Genomic DNA, 22,937 nt, shown 5'->3' with positions numbered 1-22,937 from the left:
AAATATTTTTTTTTATTATCAATAAGAAAAACAATTTTTCTAAATTATCCTTGAATTATTAAAAAATTTCATAATATAATAATAATAATGGTAAATGATAAAAAAAGAATAAATAAAAATTTTATATTTTGAATAAGCAAATATATACATAAAATATATATATATGAAAAAAGATAAAGAAACATTTATGTTAAAATTATAGTTTAAGTGTTTCTACTAAAATATTAAATAAATAGAGTTTTGTAAATTTTCTTCTTATATATATATATATATATATATATATATATATATATATATATACAAGAACCTTTAATACAGGAAGGTTTACATAATTCGCAAACATGCTGGAATGTAGGGGCTCATAAAATCGAATTGCAAATTTCTATGTTCCTATCTACGGAATTCTTGTTATCATCCTGAAATGGGATATTGATTCCTAACTTAGTACGTTTACAAACAAATTGAGAAATAAGAATTTTAAGTGTCATTTCAAAAATAGTATTACATTTTATTATTACAGGAATTTAATATTTAAAAAATTCTCAATTACTTTTAATGCATCATAATAAAAGTTAGTTGACACCTTGACAAAATCTTTCACACGCATCCTTTGTTCTAAAATTATTTTCATTTCCATCACATCCACCATATTGAAATCGTTGACATGATCTTTCTGAAGGAACATAACCATATCGTCGCAGATTTGCTCTGCAAGATCCAGTTTCTAGTGGCAGTCTACAAACTGCAAGAAATTAAATAATTTTCTTTTGTGATGAATTTTTTTAATTTTTATAAAAGCAGACATTTTACAACACAAGTAAATCTGTTTACTTTGCTGAATTAAAAAAAAAAAAAGTTTATATTCATATTTATAAAAGTAATTTTTTGTCCTACTTGGACGGAAAGTGTGTTATTTTGTGCACTTGAGACGGTCGCAAAGTAAGTGATTCCTTCCCAGAGATAGGGTGAGCGGGCGCAAAGTACATTCCCGCCCGCTGACGTCATAGATGTGGGCGCAAAATACATTCCCACCCGCTGACGTCATAGAAGCGGGCGCAAAATACATTCGCGCCCGCACCATTAAAAAATGTATTGTTTATCAACTACAAATGATCCTGCCAGCCCCCCACCCCCCTTAAGCCTCTTGAAAAGATACGATGTGCCTGATCCTTAAGAGGATGCACACTTTCCATGCAGACAGGACAAAAAATGTTGTTCGCAGCGAAGGCGCAAAAGCTAATAGTGTCTCAGGCGATATTATGGGGAAACCTCGACGACCCTACGCCTTATTAGTATCGAGAATATTGAAATACATACTTCTTTCATTATGATGTCCATTTGATTGGTCAATTTTCATCATAAAAATGACACACAATAGCAAAAAAAATCCAAGAAATTTGCAATTCATTTTGAGAATTTCAAATGAAAATTTTCTAATTTTTCGATATTAATTTTGAATATATCGAATTGAAAACAATTTTTTTTTACTGTAAAACACCTTCGTTTATACAACAAGATTCTAATATAAGATCCGTAAAAAAATTTGTGACTATAGATAGTCTTTATATTTATCAAAACTGATGTGCAGTCCTGAAAAAATGTTTTATTGTACGAAAATTACCAACCGACCAATGAGTGATTACTAATAATAATAATTGTTTGTTTAATTTAAAATTTTTTTTCCTTGTTATGCTTTCTTTTTAAAAAAATTTTATGCGAACATTTTTATTATTTGTTTTATATTTTATTTATTTTATTTTTTTTATTTTATTTTTGTTTTATATTTATTCATTTTATATTTACATCTGCTCGATAAACGTTGGTTCATTAAACTGTATTTAAAATAAAATTATATTAAGGTTCTTGAAAAAACACATTAAAATTATATTGTTAATAAATAAAAATATGAGAGAAGCAGGCGTTGCTATGGAAAACGGTTGCTATGGTAACTGTTACCATAGAAACCATACGAGTGTAACATAGACGGACACCAAAGCGAAACTACAAGGCTTTCGGGCCTGTCCAGAATAGACCAAAAACATGAACGTATTCGTAACGTCACAATGTATTTTAAATGGATACATTACGTTCACGTTACGTATACGTTCATGTTTTTGGTCTATTCTGAACGGGCCCTGAGACACGAAATCCTAAAAATGATAATTATTTGTAAGGTAAATGTCCCAATTTGTGACCATGTCCCAATTTGTGTCCACTTGCACATTTATGCACGAAATAAAATAAAATACAATTTAGAAAAATATTCAAAAAAATACTTTTTGAATATTACATTATATATCTTTCGTGTAGATTTGCATTTAGGGTTTTATAGTAGGAGATCCCACTGCAAGATTTCTACACTCATCTCTTTTATGGATGAAATTGATTTGAAATGAAAGATTTTTTTATCCTGTTTCCGAAACGCATAGGGTGCCTAACCTTTTATGGTCCATTTTTTTGATACAATAAAAATTTCTGTGAAAATTTGTTGAAATGTTTCACTCATAAGTTTTATGGATGAAACTTGTATTAATGGAAAGAACATGAAAAAAATAATAAATAAATGATAGGTTGCCTCATTTCCAATGGTCTCGTTTCCTGGCAGCCACTTGAAAATTTCCCACTTTCTGTTGAAATATTTCATTCATAACTTTTATGAAAAAATCCACCACCAATGTAAAGATTGATCATTTTTCTACACGATAAGAGTAGGTTGCCTAAAAGAATATGGTCCAGAAAATTAGTTGCCACATATTAAAATTGAAAAATTTATTCGAAAGTTGAGAAGAAATTGCGCAAAATATATACGTAAAACAGGTGACAAAAGACGAACGTATCATAAATTGTTGATACGTAGAGGTTATTTGATATTAAAAATTTGTCAGAAGATAATGAATAATGCAAAATGAACGTATATAATACTCAAATAAAAAACAAATTGTTTTTCAATAATAAAAAAAGCAAAACTGTTTATAATTAAAGAATCATATTAAATTGCGATAATAAAATCCATATATTGTCGTTTGTAATTATTTTAGAAAGTCTTGCATATTACTAAATGCAAAGACATATTAAATTTATAATTATTAAATTTTATTTAAAAGTGGTAATTGCTGATTAATATTTTCGGTAATCATTTCATGAATTGTCAACGAATTATTTTATTATTTATATACGTCAAAGAAACAAAACAACAGCGTTCGTGTCATCTAGTTGCGCGGTTTTTCTCACCTTTCAAATAAATTTTTTAATTTTTAATATGTGGCAACTAATTTTCTGGACCATATTCTTTTAGGCAACCTACTCTTATCGTGTAGAAAAATGATCAATCTTTACATTGGTGGTGGATTTTTTCATAAAAGTTATAAATGAAATATTTCAACAGAAAGTGGGAATTTTTTAAGTGGCTGCTAGGAAACGAGACCATTGGAAATGAGGCAACCTATCATTTATTTCTTATTTTTTTCATGTTCTTTCCATTAATACAAGTTTCATCCATAAAACTTATGAGTGAAACATTTCAACAAATTTTTACAGAAATTTTTATTGTATCAAAAAAATGGACCATAAAAGGTTAGGCACCCTATGCGTTTCGGAAACAGGATAAAAAAATCTTTCATTTCGAATCAATTTCATCCATAAAAGAGATGAGTGTAGAAATCTTGCAGTGGGATCTTAGACTATTAGGCCCACTCTGCCAAAACGAGGAAAGTATGCCGCCATCTTATAAAGATTGTCATTAGACAGGTTAACAGAATGTTGTTAGCACAGGATAATTAACGTCTAATATTGAATTAAATTGTTAAGTAAATAATTCAAGATAATATAGTTTTACTGTTTGGAGGTTTTTTTCATGTAAAGGTAAGTTAATTTTTATGTAGGTATACCTAAAAATACAAATACGTACACTAAAATGAGAATGATCCTATTTGTGTTTACATACAATAACAGAACTTTAATTAAAGAAATTATTACATTTTTCTGAAAAATACTTCATTTATTAATTCTATAACTCTTAATTTTGAAAATTATTGTGAGAGTTTTTATATTTTAACCTAAAATTATTTAAATATGTGAAAAATGTGACAGTGTAAGAACATCGAGTATTTTTTAAAGACACTAATTAGGACAAAGCATATTTTTATGTTTGTGTGCCAAATAGTGAACATCTATTTCCTTTAGTTACTTATTTATTTATTTACTCAGACTGAGAAATACACTAATTTAATTTATCACATTAATATTCCATATTAAGTATTAATTTAATTATTATTTTATTAAAAGAATGAAATAACAATTACTTTTATATTTTGCATTTCTTGACACAAATATGGCTGCTGAGTACTAATTGGTACACCTCAGGTCACAAATAGGGGCAACCTAAAATTTGTCGGACACAAATTGGTACAATAACATCACTTTAAAAAAAAAGAAAATTTAAAATATTTTTATATTAATACTCAAATAAAAATTATTTTCGGCTCAAAAAATGATTACCTTTATATTAATGTGAAAAATTATCTCCATGGAAGAATATATATCGAGTTTTTTCTTTATTAACTAAAGTTAAATTCTTAGTAGGACACTAATTGGGACATTTACCTTAAACAAAGCAATTACTTTTTCACGTTGCAGTAAATGAGACAAAAATTCTGAACGTTCATATAAACGAAATATTTTTTTCAATCTATAAATTATTAAAAATTATGATGTCAATTTAAAATAAAACAGTAAATTAAACAAATATTAAAATAATAATTTCTTTTAAGATATTTAAAAAAAAATTTTGTAATAAAATTCGTATTTAAAGAAGTTGAAAAAAAAATTTCATTCATTTGAACGTTCAATAAACTTTTGGCTCATTTGCAGTAATTATTGTATTTGCAAAAATTTGAGAGAAATGAAATTGTATGTTTGTATACGCGGAGAATAACGCAATATTTTTTTTTTATTTTATTTATTCACGTTTATACAGAAACTTTAGACTTTAATGTTATATGTAAATTATTTTTAATACATTAAGTTGATATATTGTAAAAAGTTATAAAATACCACGACAAAAATATTCGCACTCAATTTTAACTTCAAAATTATTTTTATTTCCATCACATCCACCGTAAATAAATTGTCGACATGATTTTTCTGAAGGAACGTAACCATATCGTGGTATGCGTGCTCTACAAGGTCCAGTCACTAATGGCAGTCTACAAACTGTAAAATAGTAACTTTTTTTTAAATCCTAACACGTTATTATTGAAAACAGTGAAATATTTAATACAAATTGTCTGTCGGATTTTTTTTTCTACAGCCAATTTTTTTTAATATTGCTGTTAACAGAATATAAAAATGTTTAAATATTTTAATTATATAAAATGAATGTAGACATACTTCGGTCTCGATCACGTCCATTTGATTGACCAAATTTCATTATAAACATTATGCAGAATAGTAAAAAGAATGCAAGGAATTTGTTATTCATTTTGAGGAATTTAATTGAAAATTTTTGTTTCAATATTAATTCTAAAGTTTTTTTTTACAATTTACACTGTTCTTTATAAACGTGGATCTAATAAGATTCGTATAAAACATTGTGGACAATAAATAGTCAAACATGTATAACAACAAGTGACGTGCAGTGCTGAAAAAATATTTTTTAAAAATTACCAAACTAACCAAAATTAAAATTTTTTCCTTATTGTGTTTTTTTTAAATAGTATTTATGATAATTTTTATTATTCTTTGTTTTATATTTCAAGACAATATTGTGTTTACTTGTAACGAATATGAAAATTAATTTTTTTTTACTATATTTATTTTTTTTTATTTGACTGTATTTGGGTGATTTCCTGTAGAGAGGGGATTTGTCCTTGTCAACGCGTTTTGTAATTATTCTATAATAAAAAAATATTTTTTTTAAATTATTGGTCAAACAACGACATGTAACAATTTAAGAATAAAAGTATTTAAGAACAGTTCCTCTACGCACAAAACACCCCATTTTTTTCCTGTAGAACCAACAAAATTATTTTGTTAGCCTAACCAAATTTTCGTTGCTGAGACGAAATATTTTTCTATGTATATATATAATTATATATTTTTTTTATAATAATATAATACTGGTGTTATGTTCGCCTCTGGATCAGGACCTTTGAATTAAAAGGGTTTGTTTATAAAAATTATAAAATTATAATTAATTTTATTAATATTAAATAATCATTAAAAAATTAATTATTATAATCTTTAATATAATTAATATACCTATTAATACCGTGAGTGTTAGTTTATTATTTATTTTTATCATTTTTGTGTTAAATTACAGTAAATTTAATTAACATAAAATTTTTATTTTTACAAAAATTGAAGATTTAAAACAAGTAAATATTATTTTGAATGAATTAGTTGATATTGCAAAAAGTTATTCAACACCACGACAAAAGTTTTCGCACTCTACTCTCCATTTAAAATTATTTTCATTTCCATCACATCCACCATAAATAAATTGTCGACATGATTTTTCTGAAGGAACGTAACCATATCGTGGTATGCGTGCTCTACAAGGTCCAGTCAATAATGGCAGTCTACAAACTGTAAGAATTTTATTTTTTTTTTTCATTCAATTTTTAACTTTTATGAAATATTTTATGTATGTTGATTATTTTTTTTTGTCTGTAGGTAAAATTTAATAAATATTGTTAACAGAATATAAAAATGTTTCTACTTTAATTATAAAATAAATGTAGATATACTTCGGTCTCGATGATGTCCATTTGATTGGCCAAATTCCATTATAAACATGACGCAGAATAGTAAAAATAATGCAAAAAATTTGTAATTCATTTTGAGGAATTTAATTGAAAATTTTTTCAATATTAATTTTCGATTTTTTTTTAAATAAAATTTTTACAATAATTCTTTCTGTATGCAAGCAGATCTAAGAAGATACGTAAAACACTGAAGACTATAAATACGCAAATATGTATTACATCAAATGACGTACAGTGCTGAAAAAATATTTTTTAATATTTGAAACTAATCAAAATTAAAATTTTTTCCTTGTTGTGCTTTTTTTTAACAAAATGGTATTTATGATCATTTTTATTATACTCTCTAAATCTGAATTAGTAAAAATGTTTACTAATTTAAATTAGTGACTTACTTTTTGCTTTAGAATTAGTTAAATTTTACTAATTGTTAGTAAAAGTTTTTAGTTAAAAAATTTTTTTTTTATGTTTTAGTTGTTTTACTAATAATTAGTAAAATTTAACTAATTCTAAAGCAAAAAGTGAGTTACTAATTCAAATAAGTAAACATTTTTACTAATTCAGATTTAGAGAGTACTTTTTTAGGATTGATAGAAAAAACGTATATTAGCGTTAAATTATTAAAAAAAAGTTTAAAAAGTTATACTTTTAATGGAAAATAACAAACATAATGACAGACGGATTTCGCATGAGTGTACGAAGCTGAAGCACGCAACGTTTATATAAACGATTTTTAAAAAAAAAATTTTTTAAAATGAAAAATTCTATAATTTTTTGCCTAAAAAATATTTCTTGTAGTTTTCATTAATCAACAAATTATAAAAAATTATTTTTTAGGCAAAAAATTATAGAATTTTTCATTTTAAAAAATTATTTCTTTAAAAATCGTTCATATAAACCACCCCGGTGACACGACTTATGGCGCACTCACACCTTTTTTGGCTGCCTGCAGGTTACCATGTCAACGCACGAGTGTGAGTGAGACAGAAAATTTGAATATTCAAATTTTTAAATTTTCTGTCGCACTCACTCTCATGCGTTGCCATGGTAACCTGCAGGCAGCCAAAAAAGGTGTGAGAGCGCCTTTACGCTTCGCCCTGTACCAATGTGTCAAATGTGTTGAAAATGGCCACCAGTTGGCGCTGATAGTAACTTTGTCCTATAAAAGCGTGTAATGCATTGCGAAAAACTATATAATTATTCAAAAAAATCTACTAAAACATTTTGTTTTTAAATAATAAATAAATTCTCACATATTTCATTAGACGCAATTATCGTAAAGTATTTAATAATAAAAATAATTGATAAAGTGAAAATAGTAAAACTATAGATATATTATTAATACGCTCTTTTTAAATACATTTTATTTACTGTAATTTTTTTTGTAAAAATTTATATATATATTTATGTAACAAAATATAAATTTATAACTTAATAAATTTAATTAATATTCGGTTAATTTGGCTGCCTTCTTTTTTTGTAAATTTAGTTTTTTTACATCTGACAAGTAAATTTTACTAAATTGCCTCATTCTATTTTGTAAATAGAAAAGAACTATAAAAGCTAAAACTTCGCTTCCATGCTTAAAACAATTAACAAAAAATAAATTTTCCTTTGTTATGTCATTTATGACAAGGTCAAAAACATTACTTTTTTTACAATGAAGTGAAAAAGAATTTTCGATGGATTTAATGAAAGAAAATAATTTAAAATTTGGATGGCGAATCTGATCATTTTCATCATAAGTAATGATTTTGGAAATTGGATGGTTCGCTTGATTAGAATTTTTATCACAAAATAGTGCAGAATTGCAATCAAAACAATTTCTTTTTTTCATTCTTTCACAGATTTGTCCTGTAACATAATACATTAGACAATCCACAATATACGGCAGATCATAATCATGATCTACAACATCTGTAAAGTCAGAAAAATCGCTATCTTCATCCATAATGGCTTCATTTAATTTCTTTTCAATTATTTGTAAAAAATCTTCTTTTAGTTTATTATTTATTTTTATCATTTTTGAGTTAAATTTTAGTCAATTACAGTAAATTTAATTGACATTAAATAAAAACAAAGTGTACTCTTTGAATTTACTATTATTTATTATTATTATTATATTATAGCATTGTATTTTAGGTTTTTTATTTTTACAACAATTGAAGATTTAAAAGAGGTAAATTATTTTAAAGACATTTTGAAGTTGATTGTATAAAGTTAGTTTACATCTCGACAAAATCTTTCACACTCATTTTTTGTTCTAAAATTATTTGCATTCCCATCACATCCACCATAAATAAATTGTTGACATGCTCTTACTGAAGGAACGTAACCATATCGTCGAATCAATGCTTCACAAGGTCCAGTCACTAGTGGTAGTCTACAAACTGTAAAAAAAATTTTTTTTTAATTTTAATTAATTCTTTAATCTTTATAGAAACAAATTTTTATGAAAATAGTGAAATATTAAATAATTCTACAATAACATTTTCAAAAAAAATTCTTTTTAACAGAATATAAAATTGTGTATACTTTTATTGTAAAATCTTTATAAAATAATGATAAATTTTTTAAAAAATTTTTCTTTAGATTAAAATTAATGAAAAAAAATTTCATTCATTTTAACATTTGAAATTTTAGACACATTTAAAGTCTAATAGTCGTTTATGACAATATAGTACAAAAGTATCATATAGAAATTTACAAATATATTTGTAAAATGAACATACTTCGTTCTCGATTATTTCCATTTGATTGGACAAATTCCGTTATAAACATGACGCAGAATAGTAAAAAAAATGTAAGAAATTTATAATTCATTTTGAGGAATTTAATTGAAAATTTTCAATTTTTCAATATTAATTCCGTAGGTTTCAAAATTAGAAAAAAAAATATATATATATATATTTTTTTTTAAATACTCCTTTATTCAGGAAAACGGATCTAATAAGATCCGTGAAATAATTTTCGACTATAAATAGTAAGACAGATATCACAACAAGTGACGTGAAGTACTGAAAAAATATTTTATTGTTTGAAAATTACTAAATTGACCAATGAATGGTTAATATAATTGTTTATTTATATAAATTAAAATTTTTTTCCTTATTATGCTATTTTGAAAAAGTGTATATGTGAAAATTTTTATTATTCTTTGTTTTACATTTAAATATGCATGCAATTGAAGGTTTTAGTTTTAAAGAGTACCAAATTAAAATTTTTTTTTACATTTTTCTATTTGACCGTAAAAGGTTGACTCTTTTTAAAGAGGGTATTTTCCTCAGTATATATTTGTATAATTTTGTTTTTAGACAATTTCATTAAAATTATTAATGTCTCTTTAAAATGAATTCATCTAAATTTATTTTCGTTTTATAATATTTGACCTAATTTTAAGGTTATGTTTGTTGTTAACAATCTCGTTAAATCTAAACTGACCTGAAATAATCTCAAAATCAGCAGGTTATTTAATTCAATAATAATTTCGTTTCTTAAGGGGACTTTCTGGTTTAGAATTTCAAAAAAATCGATTTTTTTTTTGCTTAAAAATGTTCCATAGTATCATAGAATTACTGTCCCAAAACGTTTTTTAAAAAATATGTACAAAAACAAAAGTTATAACAATATTTATGACGGTATGTATTTCAACAACAATCTACAGTTATCTTATTTACATATTTGGTGTTCCTCTTTTATTGATATTAGCTTGAAACATGTTACTCGAGGGTTTTTGGGGTCGCTGATTACGAATTTGATGTCAGTTTTTGAAAATACAAAATGGCGGATCCAATATGGCGGACGAAAAAATAAAAATTCAACCGGATTTGCTTAAAACTTGTTACTCGGGGGTTTTTGGGGTCGCTGATTACGAATTTGATGTCAGTTTTTGAAAATACAAAATGGTGGATCTAATATGGCGGACAACGATTAAGCAATTAATTAAATTTAGTTGAAAATCCGCCATTTTGAATTTTCAAAAACGGACATCAAATTCGTAATCAGCGACCCCAAAAACCCCCGAGTACCAAGTTTTAAGCAAATCCGGTTGAATTTTTATTTTTTCGTCCGCCATATTGGATCCGCCATTTTGGATTTTCCAAAACGGACATCAAATTCGTAATCAGCGACCCCAAAAACAGCGGGATACGAAGTTCTGTTGTAATAAAAAGTTGTTTGATATTCATGACTCAATGAATTATGTTATGAAAACTTTGAACGCGTTTTTCTCGAAAACTCATTTTTCAAACTGGTACAGAGCTTTTCTCGAAATCTACCGAACCGATTTTGAAATCCCAAAATTTTTTCGATTCTTTATTTAAAAAACTGGTGCCTAAACCTCTAAAAACTCATATTTCTACCCCCTGTGCTTTTATATGGAGGTAAATTGACCCAAAAACACGGCGTTTTTGCGAGTTTTTGAGAAAAATGTACATAAAAAATAAAAAAACCTTTAAAAAAAATCGTTTTTGAGGTTTAGGCACAAGAATAAATCCTTATGAAGAGATTCCCGTTTGGAACTTGAATTTATGTATTACAAGTTGCCCGGAATCTAACGTACCAAAAAAAAGGTATCTTTTGGAAGACGCCACCTACAGCTATGAAATTGAACTAAATACACTTAAACATATTTTTTAAATTTTCTCTACGCAATGTGCTACAATGTCCAAAAATAGTTTTTACAATTTCTTTAATACTGTTCTTACAATAAAAGTTTTAAAACCTTCCTTTTTTGTCAATTCTAAACCAGAAAGTCCCCTTAACTGACTTTTACCTAATTAATTAAAAAAAGACGTTGTTGTACTCTACATTTAACGGGCATAAAATTTTTCTAACAATTAAAGATTTAAAAGAAGTAAATTATTTTGAAGACAATTTTGAAGTTGATTTTAAAAAGTTAATTTACACCTCGACAAAATTTTTCACATTCATCTTTTGTTTTAAAATTATTTTCATTTCCATCACAGCCACCATAAATAAATCGTTGACATGATTTTTTTGAAGGAACGTAACCATATCGTCGAAAGTATGCCTTGCAAGGTCCAGTCACTAAAGGCAGTCTACAAACTGCAAATAAATTTTTTTTTTTAATCTTTATAATAGCGCAGATTTTTATGAAAAAATAGTGAAATATTAAATATTTAATTTTACTTATGTCATAATTTTTTAATTAAGTTTCAAAAATTATTAGTCAAGTTTAAATATTTTTTATTATAACATAACTTAAAAATGTTAAAATTTTCATACTCTGTTATAGTATTGTACTTAAATTTAATTTTAAATATATTTATTATAAAATAAACATTTAGACATACTTCGTTCACGATGATGTCCATTTGATTGGCCAAATTCTATTGTAAATGTAACGCAGAATAGCAAAAAGAATACAAGAAATTTATAATTCATTTTGAGTAATTTAATTGAAATTTTTCAATTTTTCAATATTAATTCCGTAGGTTTCAAATTAAAATTTTTTTTTTTTTTTTTTTTTGAACAACACTTCTTTATTCAGGGAAACGGATTTAATAAGATCCGTTAAACAATTGTCGACTATAAATAGTAAGACAGATATCACAACAAGTGACGTGTAGTTCTGAAAAAATATCTTTTAATGTTTTAAAAATTAACAACTGACCAATCAATGATTACTATTATAAATGTTTTTTTTTTTTTATCTAATTTTAATTTTTTTTCCTTATTATGGAATCCTTTAATACGTGATTGTGATCATTTTTATTTAATTTTTTTCTTTATATTTCAATAAAACTTTCAATACAAAACTTTTTTTTCTTCTTTCTATTTAATAAATTTCTAGCTCAAAATTTCTAATGTGGACCACTAATTTTTTTGGAATGAAATTTTTATGTGTCATATCAATAATTTTGTTATTTATAGCGTTCACATCTTTTTTTTAATTTCTTGTAATAAAACAGAGAATCATAATTGACCAGAACAAAAATACGGAATTTGGTGGAGAAGTATATTTAATTTTTATTTGTTTATAATAATTGTTGTTATTTTAAACAAATTAAGGACTGCTTCAACAGTAAAAAAATAATTTCTAATTTATTGCTTAAAAATTGTTTAATAAATAAATAAATATTTAATACGGAAAATTTTTTTGCTGGTATTAATGTAAAAATTTCTCATCACCAGATATATAAAAATATATTTCTATATTATAAAGTAGAATTTGTTAATACACTTTAAAAATGTATTAGCAGTCATATTTTGTAACTGAATGTGTTAGTTCATTGTCTGTCATTACTATATGCGAAAATACATAAAAACTGTACAGTAAACTTTCATTTTTATCAAATTGGTCGTATACGAGCAATTTATGAAAGGTTTCACGAGTCCTTTTATAAACGTGACCCCCTCAGATTTATTGAAATGTCTACTATACCAATTTATATGGAAACTTGAGGCCATAATGTCAGTGTCTTTTTTTTGGGGCGCATGCTATTTAAAGAGTTTGCTGTAAAAAAATTTTAAAACCATCCTCCATTACATTGTACAATATTTTACATTAAAACACAGTTTTTTTATAGTTTGGTGACAGAAATATTTATTTATTGAAATATTAATTAGAAATAAATTAATTAAAATTACACATTTTTTTTAACCAGTTTGTCAATTTATTACTCTCTAAATTTGAATCAGTGAAAAAGTCACTGGTCTCAAATCAGTCGCTAAATTCTAGCTATTTGAATCAGTAACATTTCACTGATTTTCAGTCAAAGTAATTGATTCACTGATTCAAATAGCTAGAATTTAGCGAATGATTTGAGACCAGTGACTTTTTCACTGATTCATATTTAGAGAGTATATAATAAAATAATTGAAACTAAATAAATTTCTTTGATAGTTATTTTTATTTTACAGAACAAAGAGAATATTAAAATTTATTTATGTCGAAATAAAAAAAAAATTATTCGAGGAAAATAATATATAGGAAAAATTTAATCATAAATAAACAATAAAATAAATAATTAAAAAAAATTGCAATACACATACAATGCAAATAAATGTCAGCATTATCAGTCTTTAAAGTCGGTAATTTTTTCATGAATCTTATAATATTCGCTTGCATGAATAAAGAAGTATCATTTAAAAAAAAAATTATTTAAAATTCAAATTTTAAAATATATTTCTTTAAAATGAGTTATAAATTTTTTGCCCTCTTTTCGATATTTTGCATCATGTTTGTGATAGAATTTGGCCAATCAAATGGACAACCAAACCGAAGTAAATCTTTTTTATATATTTGTTTCATAGTTTTTTTTTTTTTTTTTGTTTTTTACAAACTTTTTTAATTATTTTTTTTCATTTTATTCATTTTTTCATTGAGGTGCAATATATTATTTTTGCTTTATTATTAATATTGTGCTTAATTTTTAAAACTAGGACCAATTTAATGTTAAACAATTTTATATAGTCGAGTATATATATATAAAGTATATATGTGAGTATATATATATATATATATATATATATAAATTAAAATTTTTTTGTAAATTTGTCATTATTTTTAGTTTGTAGACTGCCAATAGAGACTGGTGCATGCCCAGGAAGATTTCCACGATATGCATATGTTGTTAGACAAAGATCATGTCAACGATTTATTTGGACTGGATGTGAAGGAAATTCAAATAGTTTTGACACAAAACTTAAGTGCGAAGATTATTGTCGTGGTATTCAATAATTTTTATAAAAATCAACTAATGTGTTTAAAATAACATACAACTTTTCAATCACAAAACAATGTCAAAAAAAAAGAAAAAATGAAATGAAATATATTTTTTTTTATGACATTTAAAAATTGTTTTCGATTTTATTGGTATATGTGCCATTCCAGGAGTTTTTTAGCACTTTTCGGAGTAACCTTTCCAAATTAAATGAAACATTTTTTTAATAATATTTATTAATATAAAGGTCCAAAAAAATCACTTTTTAAGTAAAAACAATTGTTTATTTAAAAAATACAACAATAAATAATGCAAAAAATTCACTTTTTTCCTGCAACTCCAAATAAATTGGTTTAAAGATCAAAATTTTCCTTATTTTTCAAGCTTTAATACCGCACAAGAAATATAGAGTCCGAGAAAATATTCAACTCACAATTTTTTAAACAATGTTTGTTTACTTTTTTGTATTTTATTTACTGTGAAACGTCTGCTAAAGCTGCGCACGACGTTTGGAAGTTGTCGCTTTCCTTATTGAGCAGAAGCTCATTACACTAGCGTAGTAGAAAGCATGTTGTGCGAAAAGTGAGGTTATGTTGTCATTAAACGAAACGTAAACATTTCTGGTTATCACTTTGAATGGTTTTTAATTATCTACCTAGCTGTAAAAATCATAAAAAATATTTTTGAAGGATGAAAAACCTCACTTTTCACACAACATGTTTTTTACTACGCTAGTGTAATGAGCTTCTGCTCAATAAGGAAAGCTACAACTTCCAAACGTCGCGCGCAGCTTTAGTAGACGTTTCACAGTAAAAAAAATACAAAAAAGTAAACAAACATTGTTTAAAAAATTGTGAATTGAATATTTTCTCGGACTCTATGTTTCTTGTGCAGTATTAAAGCTTGAAAAATAAGGAAAATTTTGATCTTTAAACCAATTTATTTGGAGTTGCAGGAAAAAAGTGAATTTTTTGCATTATTTATTGTTGTATTTTTTAAATAAACAATTGTTTTTACTTAAAAAGTGATTTTTTTGGACCTTTATATTAATAAATATTATTAAAAAAATGTTTCATTTAATTTGGAAAGGTTACTCCGAAAAGTGCTAAAAAACTCCTGGAATGTCACATATGTTACTTTTTTTTTTGCATTTTTTTTTCTAAACAAATATTCATATTTGAAGAAGTGAAAACTTTTTTGTTTACTATTAATTAGTTCAATTTTACTAATTCAAAAGCAAAAAGTGAGTTACTAATTCAAAATAGTTAAATTTTTTACTAATTTAGATTTAGAGAGCATAGAGTCTTAAAATGTGTATTTTCATAGATTAATATAATATTAATAATATATAAATACATCAGCTGATGTTCAGCGACTATCAGTAGCGACGTTAGCGCCAGCAAGTGAATCATTTTTTAACTAAATTTCACTTTACTATAAGTAGATTTTACTGATACATTAATAATAATGTTAAAAAAGTTTCACACAAAAGAAAAGTAAATTGACAACAGTTATTTAGTTAGGTAATCAATAAATTTTTATTAAAAATCTTCAATTTCAAACAATAAAAAAATTCAGTTTTAATAATTCATAAAAAGGCAAGTTTTTTGCAGTTTCACTTTATGTATATTGATATCAATAATAAATTCTTAATTTAGTCAAAATAACAGGACATGAAAAAGAAAAAAAAATAACAATAAAAAGTAAATAATGAAATATTAAGCAATAAAAAATATTTTTAACAAAATACAAAATAAGGAAAAAAAATATATTCATTTAAATAAACAATTTTCATAAACTTCAAGTCACTTGTTGCAATAAATGTCTACCTATTTATAATCGGCAATTTTTTTTTTTTTAAATCATATTAAATTCGCTTGCATGAATATAAGAGTATCATTGTCAAAAATTTATTAAAAATTTTAAAAAATCTAAACAAACAAGTTTTCATCAAAAAATCCATTTTGCTGCGTCAAAATGCATTATAAATTTCTTGTACTCTTTTTACTATTCTTCATTACTTTCATGATGGAATTTAGCCAATCAAATGGACAACCAAACCGAAGTAGGTCACTTTTTTTTACACTTGTTTTAGTTTTTTTGTTTTTTAAAAACCATTGTTCAACAACATATGGGCAAATCCACAGAACCGGCCGATTTTTACTTATCAAGATGAAAATTTTCCAAAAAGCAAGCACACCTTTTATTTATGGTTTACTTTCTTTAAAATATATTCAAGAACAATTATCTTCTTGCGTGATTCATTTTATTTTAATGCCGTTTGAGTTAAAAGCCAAAAACGAAAATATTATTTTTCTTCTGGAAATTATAATTAAAAATGGCATTTCTTTGTTTTTTTTATATATTATTTGAAATATGTGCAAAACATTTTGAATAATAAAATATGATAAAATACAAATAATTAATTTTTTAATTATCAAAAATAAATTATTTATATTTTATCATATTTTATTATATATTTTATTTATTAGCATTTAATTTTTTATTTCTGTAAATTAAATTGTTTACTTACTAATTTTGATATTAACTATTTTAACCAACAAACTGACATTATTGACATCGATTTTGATATAACTTTGAAAATAAAACAAATGAAAGGATAATTCATTTTTCACGATTAACTAGTTAAATTTCGATAATTTTTTTTTATTTTTAATTTTTAGACGTTATAAATTGAAAATATAATTTGGCGTTTGCATACAAGAATTATAATAATGTCTTTATATAATCACACATGTTTTCAACTCATCATATTTTATCCTGTAGTTGTGCTACTGAAAAAAGGCTATGTTGAAAATGGTTCACGCTTAAACATAGAGTGATAATTATTGGAATATTTTCTTTAATTCTGATTGCACTCTATTCTATGATACATACATTTGTTCGTCTGTTCACAAGCAATAAGCTCCAATTTGAAAAATTCAAATCGAATAATCGCCGCAAAAGATATTTACAAAAATGTATAGACATTTCATTATTATAAAATAATGAGTAACGCTACTTTCAACGACTATCATTTCTTTTTATTTAAGAGCACATATTTTTTATTACTTTCAAAACATTCTTCAATAAGTAAACTATAATTCACCACAGTTTGGAATTGTTCGGATCTATGCCGAACAAGTTATACCTATAAGAATTAAATATTATACCTGGAGTAACACCGTAAATTTCATTTTTTAAGTTACTTAATTCGATTTTATTTTTTATAAAAGACTAGAAGGTTCACATTTATTCAATTTTCTTATTTCAATAGGTTCTCAGAGATATTACAAAATGGTTGAAGTATGAAAATAATTAATATAATACTTCTAAAATAGAAAAATATATGAGTAACATGAAATCGGCCGGTTCTGTGGATTTGCCCATATGTATGTAATTTTAATTATGTTTATTTCATAAAAATTTTGCATTTTTGTAAATAAATTATCTTTTTTTTTTAGTTTGTAAACTACCACTAGTAACTGGACCATGTCGAGCATATATTTTACGATATGGTTATGTGCGTTCACAAAGATCATGTAAACTATTTGTTTATGGTGGATGTGATGGGAATGAAAATAATTTTGAAAATTGGGATGAGTGCGAAAGATTTTGTCGAGGTGTTAACTAAGTTTTTACAATATCCACTAAATATTTACAAACTTATTCTAAATAATTTACAACTTTTTGAACCAATAAACATTGTCAAATAAATAAAATGTACCTACTTTATATTTATAATTGAGAATTAAAAATTTTTATTTTTTTTAGTTAATAAGTAAATTTAATTTTTTAATTTAATTTTCTAGTTTTAATACATTGAAAAAAAAGTTACATACATTTAGTTAGGCCAACAAAATTATTTGGTTGAACATTTTTAAATTCCAACCCAAAATTTGGTTATGACAAAAAGAAAAATTTGGTTAACACAACAAAATATTTTATTCTAAAAAATCAAATGATCGTTTATTGTCCTAACTAAAATTTGGTTACGACAATCAAATAATTTAATTCGCTCTCAGCTCGTACCTTAAGAGACCAATTTAGTTTAAAACTCTCACAAAGATGAGTAGTCCAGTGGTCATAGCTCCCGACTCGCAGTTTAAAAACAGAGGTTCGATCCCAGGCGGAGATGAGATTTTTCGAAGTCCATAAATATTTTAATTTGATAAATATAAATTAAAATACTTATTAAAATGCTTAAATACCAATAAAATTTTTCTTTTGGCTCAACCAAATTTTGGTTACTCTGACTAAACATTTTTCTAAGTGCACTGAGAAAACTGTTTGGTATCATCTACTGAAGTTTGGTTCTCCAAACCAAATTTTTTATTTGATATATGTGCAACTAATCCGTTTGGTTCGGGCTACTAAATTTTTTCGTTGAATCATTTTGTTCGGTCTACCAAATTTTTTGTTTTGCACAACTAACTTATTGTTTTTAAGCAAACAAAAAATTTAGTTAAATGAAAAAAATTTTGTTCTTTTCTCAACCAAATTATTTTTTGGCTCACACTTATATTTTTTATTTTTCACTTAATTTTATCACTTTTGTTATCCTCTTTTATTCTTTTCTTTGTCTACTTAAATTAATTTCTATTGCGGAAAAACCTAACACTGCTGGGGATCGAACCCTCAGACTACGCAACGCAAATCAAGAACGCTGACCACTACACTAAGAATCCTAGTGACAATGTGAGTGTAAATTATTTTCATAAAGTATACAGGCTGGAGAAAAACTTCCGTTCTTTTAACAAGCTTTATTCTCTCTGTTCGATATGCATCACTACACGGAGAGACCGCCGGTTGGAAAAATTACTAAAAAGATTTACAAGTAGCTGAAATAAGGTTACTTTGTCATACAGCATACTTAATAAAACTGTAGACTATAGTAATTTCTATTCCAATTTGTGTACAATTTTACTATAGTCTACAGGTTTTATTAAGTATGCTGCTAGTAGAATTTTCGATTTCCTACAGCAATATTTGACAATGTAACCTTATTTCCGCTACTTGTAAATTTTTTTAGTAATTTTTCCAACTGGCGGTCTCTCCGTGTACACACACTTTTTTACCGAATTTCTGAAACACATAAAAATCCCGAAAACACTTGAATAAAACTGGACGACACGAAGAGCGAAGCATGGTTAACGTGTGACATATTTACGAGAACAGCGCATGCGCAATTGAGCATTCAGACGGTTTGGTTTGGAGAACCAAATTATTCAGTTAACAATGAGCCAAAAGTTTTGAACGTTCAAATGAACGAAATATTTTTTTGCAACTTCTTTAAGTACGAATTTTATAACAAAATTTTGTTTTAAATATCTAAAAAGAAATTATTATTTTAATAATTGTTTAATTTACTGTTTTATTTTACATTGACATCATAATTTTTGATAATTTATAGATTAAAAAAAATATTTCGTTCATTTGAACGTTCAGAACTTTTGGCTCATCAGTTAACAGACGCAAAAGCTTGAATGAAATTTTTGGTACAGCCAACTAAATTTCTCGATTGATTGCTTCTTTCGTTACTGTTATGTCAACTAAATTTTTGTAATCTTAACTAAAAGTGCTCAACCAAATTATTTTATTAACATTACATTATTATTTTTCTCAGTGTGTATATAACTGTAATTTAATTTTTTAAAATTTTAATATTTGCAATTACATATTATTATATGGTAATGCGTTTTGATATAAAATTCTGTATTCTTTACAGAATACTTTTAAAGTAATGAAAATAATTTATTTGATTATTATAAATAGAATACTTTACAAATAAAGGGAAAAAGAAAAAATAAATTATCAAAAAACAGTCTTTATTAACGAAAGGAAAATAAGGAAAACATTTACTTATACAAATATTTATTTATTCTCCATAAAATAGAATTCATTATCAGAAACTGAATGTATTTTTGCAATAACTGTAAGTCTATATATATAGTCGACAATCTTTTACTAATCTTATTAGATTCGTTTGCATGAAGGAGTGTAGTCGCAACAAAATTTATATAAAAAAAAACTAAAGAATCAAAAGAAAACAATTTTCATTTAACTCTGTAAAAATGCATTACAAATTTTTTACATACTTTTTAATAATGTGCATCATGTTCATTATGGAATTTGACCAATCAAATGGACAACCAAGGCGAGGTAGGTCACTTTTATTTTTCTTTAAGATTTTTTGGTTTTTCACAACTTTAATTTTATTCTAGTACAATTATGTATATATATTTATTTAGTTTTATTTGAAACACTTTTATACCTAAATTAAATTTTTTTAATCACTCTATGTTATATAAAAAGACTAAAATAAGATAAATTTAATATTGAACAAATTTATTGTAATCAATTAAAAGGTTATTTTTTTCATAAAAATGTTGCATTATTGTAAGTGAATAATTTTTTTGCAGTTTGTAGTTTGGGATTTGCATATGGGACATGTAATGGACGTATTTGGAAATTAGGTTATAACAGTGGAAGAGGTGCCTGTGAATTTTTTATTTATAGTGGATGTGGTGGTAATGAAAATAATTTTAACACAAAGGTTGCGTGCGAAAATTATTGTCGAGGCGTTTAATAATTCTTTATAAATAAAATCAAAAAATTTCCTTAATACAATTAACAATTCTGTTTAATTAAAAAACTATTGTTAAACAAAAAGAAAAATGAAATATACTATATTTTATTAAATTAATGTAAAAATTATTGTTACCTTTTTTGTATTGTTCATGATGAATAAGGATCGGGTGAGACGTATTGAAACATTTCTCATAATTTAAACCTAAAAAAATATTTTTTTATATTTTATTGATTAATAAAAACAAAAAAAAAATACTTTTCAGGCAAAAAAATTATAGAATTTTTCATTTTAAAAAATTTCTTTCTTTAAAAATCGTTTATCATAAACGTTGCTTACTTCAGCATCGTAAAATTATTAGATTAGATTTAATTTTCTTTATATTTCCTTATTATATTTTAGATGTCTTAAAAAAATTCCAACTCTATTCAGTCAGTATTTTACAGAAAAAAAGTGGTCGAAAAAATTAACATTGTGGTGATCACGTGATCTAACAATCACATGTTGTCAACGAAATAAATAATAATAAGGATAAAAATATACTTATGCAAACAATTATTTTATCTAAAATACAATAAATTATCAGAAATTAACCAAAACTCATATTATGGCAAATAAATGTCAGACTATACTATAGGCGACAATTTTTCACTTATCTTATAAAAATCGTTTACATGAATCAAAAGTATCGTCGCAAAACAGAATTTATGTATATATAAAACTAAAAAAATAAAAAAAGACATTTTCATTTAATTTGGTGAAAATGCATTACAAATAGTAGTTACTTTAACTATTTTCCAGTCAACTATCCAACGGTAGTTGAAGATCTAATAATTAATTAAGAATTGTTCAATTACAAAACTATTGTCAAAGAAAATAAATACGCTTTATTTTTCTTTACGTTTATTTAAAAATTATTATTTTTTGTGTTATTGACATTTTTTGTCTTAAGACAATTTTCACTTGCTTGTACTTTAAAATGTATTTAAAATTATTATAACGTAGATTTTAATTTATGATTGATTTCATTTTATATTGTAATTAATTTATTATTATATTTTAAATTCAATCTACGTACGTTATCTATACTTTTTAATTATTAATTTGCCAAGACGCAAAGTTATTTTATGGAAAATAACTAAACCTAGAAAAATAGTTAAATAGCCTGACAAGTAAATTTTATAATTCTACTTCTACAAAACTAAATTTACACTACGGACACCGGAATAAGAATGAGAGAAAATGGCATTCAGAGTTGCCAATGACCATTCCTAAACGCTACTGCGCTTGCGCTACGACAACCCTCTTATAGGTCGAAAAAAGCGCGCTTATATAAAATGCTTAAGAATAAGAAAACTTTAATAAAGCACCTCCATGAAGTTGGCGTCGACGCTCAGCACCGAAAATTGATTTTCACAGGACCAAAAATGTCAAATTATTTTTTTTTTTTTATCGATAATTGATACGCGGTCGTCGGTAACGCAGATTTATTATTTGAGCAGATAACAAGTTTTTTGAGAGGAAAAATTTGACAAAAAAAAAAATATTTTTAAAAATCTATTTGACATGTTTTTATAAATAAAAATTTCTAATCTTAGGTATTATTTTTGAAGACTGTTTTCATGAAAAATAAATTTTATTGTTTTGCATTTTTATAAATTTATAAATTAAAAAAAATTGTTTGGTTTTTAAAAAATAGCGCCTAAGGTGGTTGACATGCAAATGATTTATTTATGGGAATTTAAGTGTAAATTTTTGATTCAAAATTGATAAATGTATTTTAATATTGATAATTAAATTATATTTACCACTGAATTGGAAATTCTTCAAGACAAACCACAATTACGAATGTAGGCATAAACTTTTGTTGCACAAGCAACATATATATATATATATATA

The 22,937-nt window shown here is 25.0% G+C and overlaps 6 protein-coding genes across 10 annotated transcripts in view; 3 read left to right on the top strand and 3 right to left on the bottom strand.

The window, feature by feature from the left end:
- Positions 1-22,937, top strand: part of LOC127290259 (beta-1-syntrophin) — a 634,564-nt gene that overhangs the window by 245,010 nt on the left and 366,617 nt on the right. The window lies entirely within an intron of this gene.
- Positions 350-21,344, bottom strand: LOC127290260 (inducible serine protease inhibitor 2-like). Of its 3 annotated transcripts, XM_051318735.1 has the most exons (3): positions 21,333-21,344; positions 12,077-12,231; positions 350-742 (listed from the first exon to the last, which is right to left on the bottom strand). In XM_051318735.1, the coding sequence occupies exons 2-3, from the start codon at positions 12,165-12,167 to the stop codon at positions 573-575; spliced, it is 261 nt and encodes an 86-aa protein (XP_051174692.1). In that variant the 5' UTR covers positions 12,168-12,231; positions 21,333-21,344; the 3' UTR covers positions 350-572. The 3 variants fall into 3 exon arrangements, 2 of the variants coding, with proteins under 2 accessions (XP_051174692.1, XP_051174693.1); XM_051318736.1 differs by lacking the exons at positions 12,077-12,231; positions 21,333-21,344 and adding an exon at positions 1,318-1,542; XR_007844276.1 differs by lacking the exons at positions 350-742; positions 21,333-21,344 and adding an exon at positions 5,198-5,211 and having other exon boundaries at positions 12,077-12,225.
- Positions 6,358-6,930, bottom strand: LOC127290262 (trypsin inhibitor-like). Its single transcript, XM_051318737.1, has 2 exons — positions 6,747-6,930; positions 6,358-6,585 (listed from the first exon to the last, which is right to left on the bottom strand). The coding sequence occupies exons 1-2, from the start codon at positions 6,835-6,837 to the stop codon at positions 6,416-6,418; spliced, it is 261 nt and encodes an 86-aa protein (XP_051174694.1). The 5' UTR covers positions 6,838-6,930; the 3' UTR covers positions 6,358-6,415.
- Positions 8,856-9,661, bottom strand: LOC127290263 (trypsin inhibitor-like). The gene is made up of 2 exons (XM_051318738.1): positions 9,494-9,661; positions 8,856-9,151 (listed from the first exon to the last, which is right to left on the bottom strand). Exons 1-2 carry the CDS (start codon positions 9,582-9,584, stop codon positions 8,982-8,984), a joined length of 261 nt encoding a protein of 86 aa, XP_051174695.1. The 5' UTR covers positions 9,585-9,661; the 3' UTR covers positions 8,856-8,981.
- Positions 12,999-14,539, top strand: LOC127290265 (trypsin inhibitor-like). Of its 2 annotated transcripts, XR_007844277.1 has the most exons (3): positions 12,999-13,241; positions 13,647-14,009; positions 14,297-14,442. XR_007844277.1 is itself a non-coding variant. In XM_051318739.1 (2 exons), the coding sequence occupies exons 1-2, from the start codon at positions 13,922-13,924 to the stop codon at positions 14,464-14,466; spliced, it is 258 nt and encodes an 85-aa protein (XP_051174696.1). In that variant the 5' UTR covers positions 13,652-13,921; the 3' UTR covers positions 14,467-14,539. The 2 variants fall into 2 exon arrangements, 1 of the variants encoding a protein (XP_051174696.1); XM_051318739.1 differs by lacking the exon at positions 12,999-13,241 and having other exon boundaries at positions 13,652-14,009; positions 14,297-14,539.
- LOC127290266 (PI-actitoxin-Afv2a-like) lies at positions 20,447-21,072 on the top strand. Its single transcript, XM_051318740.1, has 2 exons — positions 20,447-20,611; positions 20,872-21,072. The coding sequence occupies exons 1-2, from the start codon at positions 20,524-20,526 to the stop codon at positions 21,036-21,038; spliced, it is 255 nt and encodes an 84-aa protein (XP_051174697.1). The 5' UTR covers positions 20,447-20,523; the 3' UTR covers positions 21,039-21,072.

The sequence above is a fragment of the Leptopilina boulardi genome, unplaced genomic scaffold, assembly GCF_019393585.1.
Source record: "Leptopilina boulardi isolate dan_hultmark-lab unplaced genomic scaffold, ZJU_Lbou_2.1 LbouV2_58, whole genome shotgun sequence".
NCBI classification, from domain to species: Eukaryota; Metazoa; Arthropoda; class Insecta; order Hymenoptera; family Figitidae; genus Leptopilina; species Leptopilina boulardi.
The sequence above is the reverse complement of the archived record's forward strand: the minus strand, read 5'-3'. Positions and strand labels throughout refer to the sequence as shown.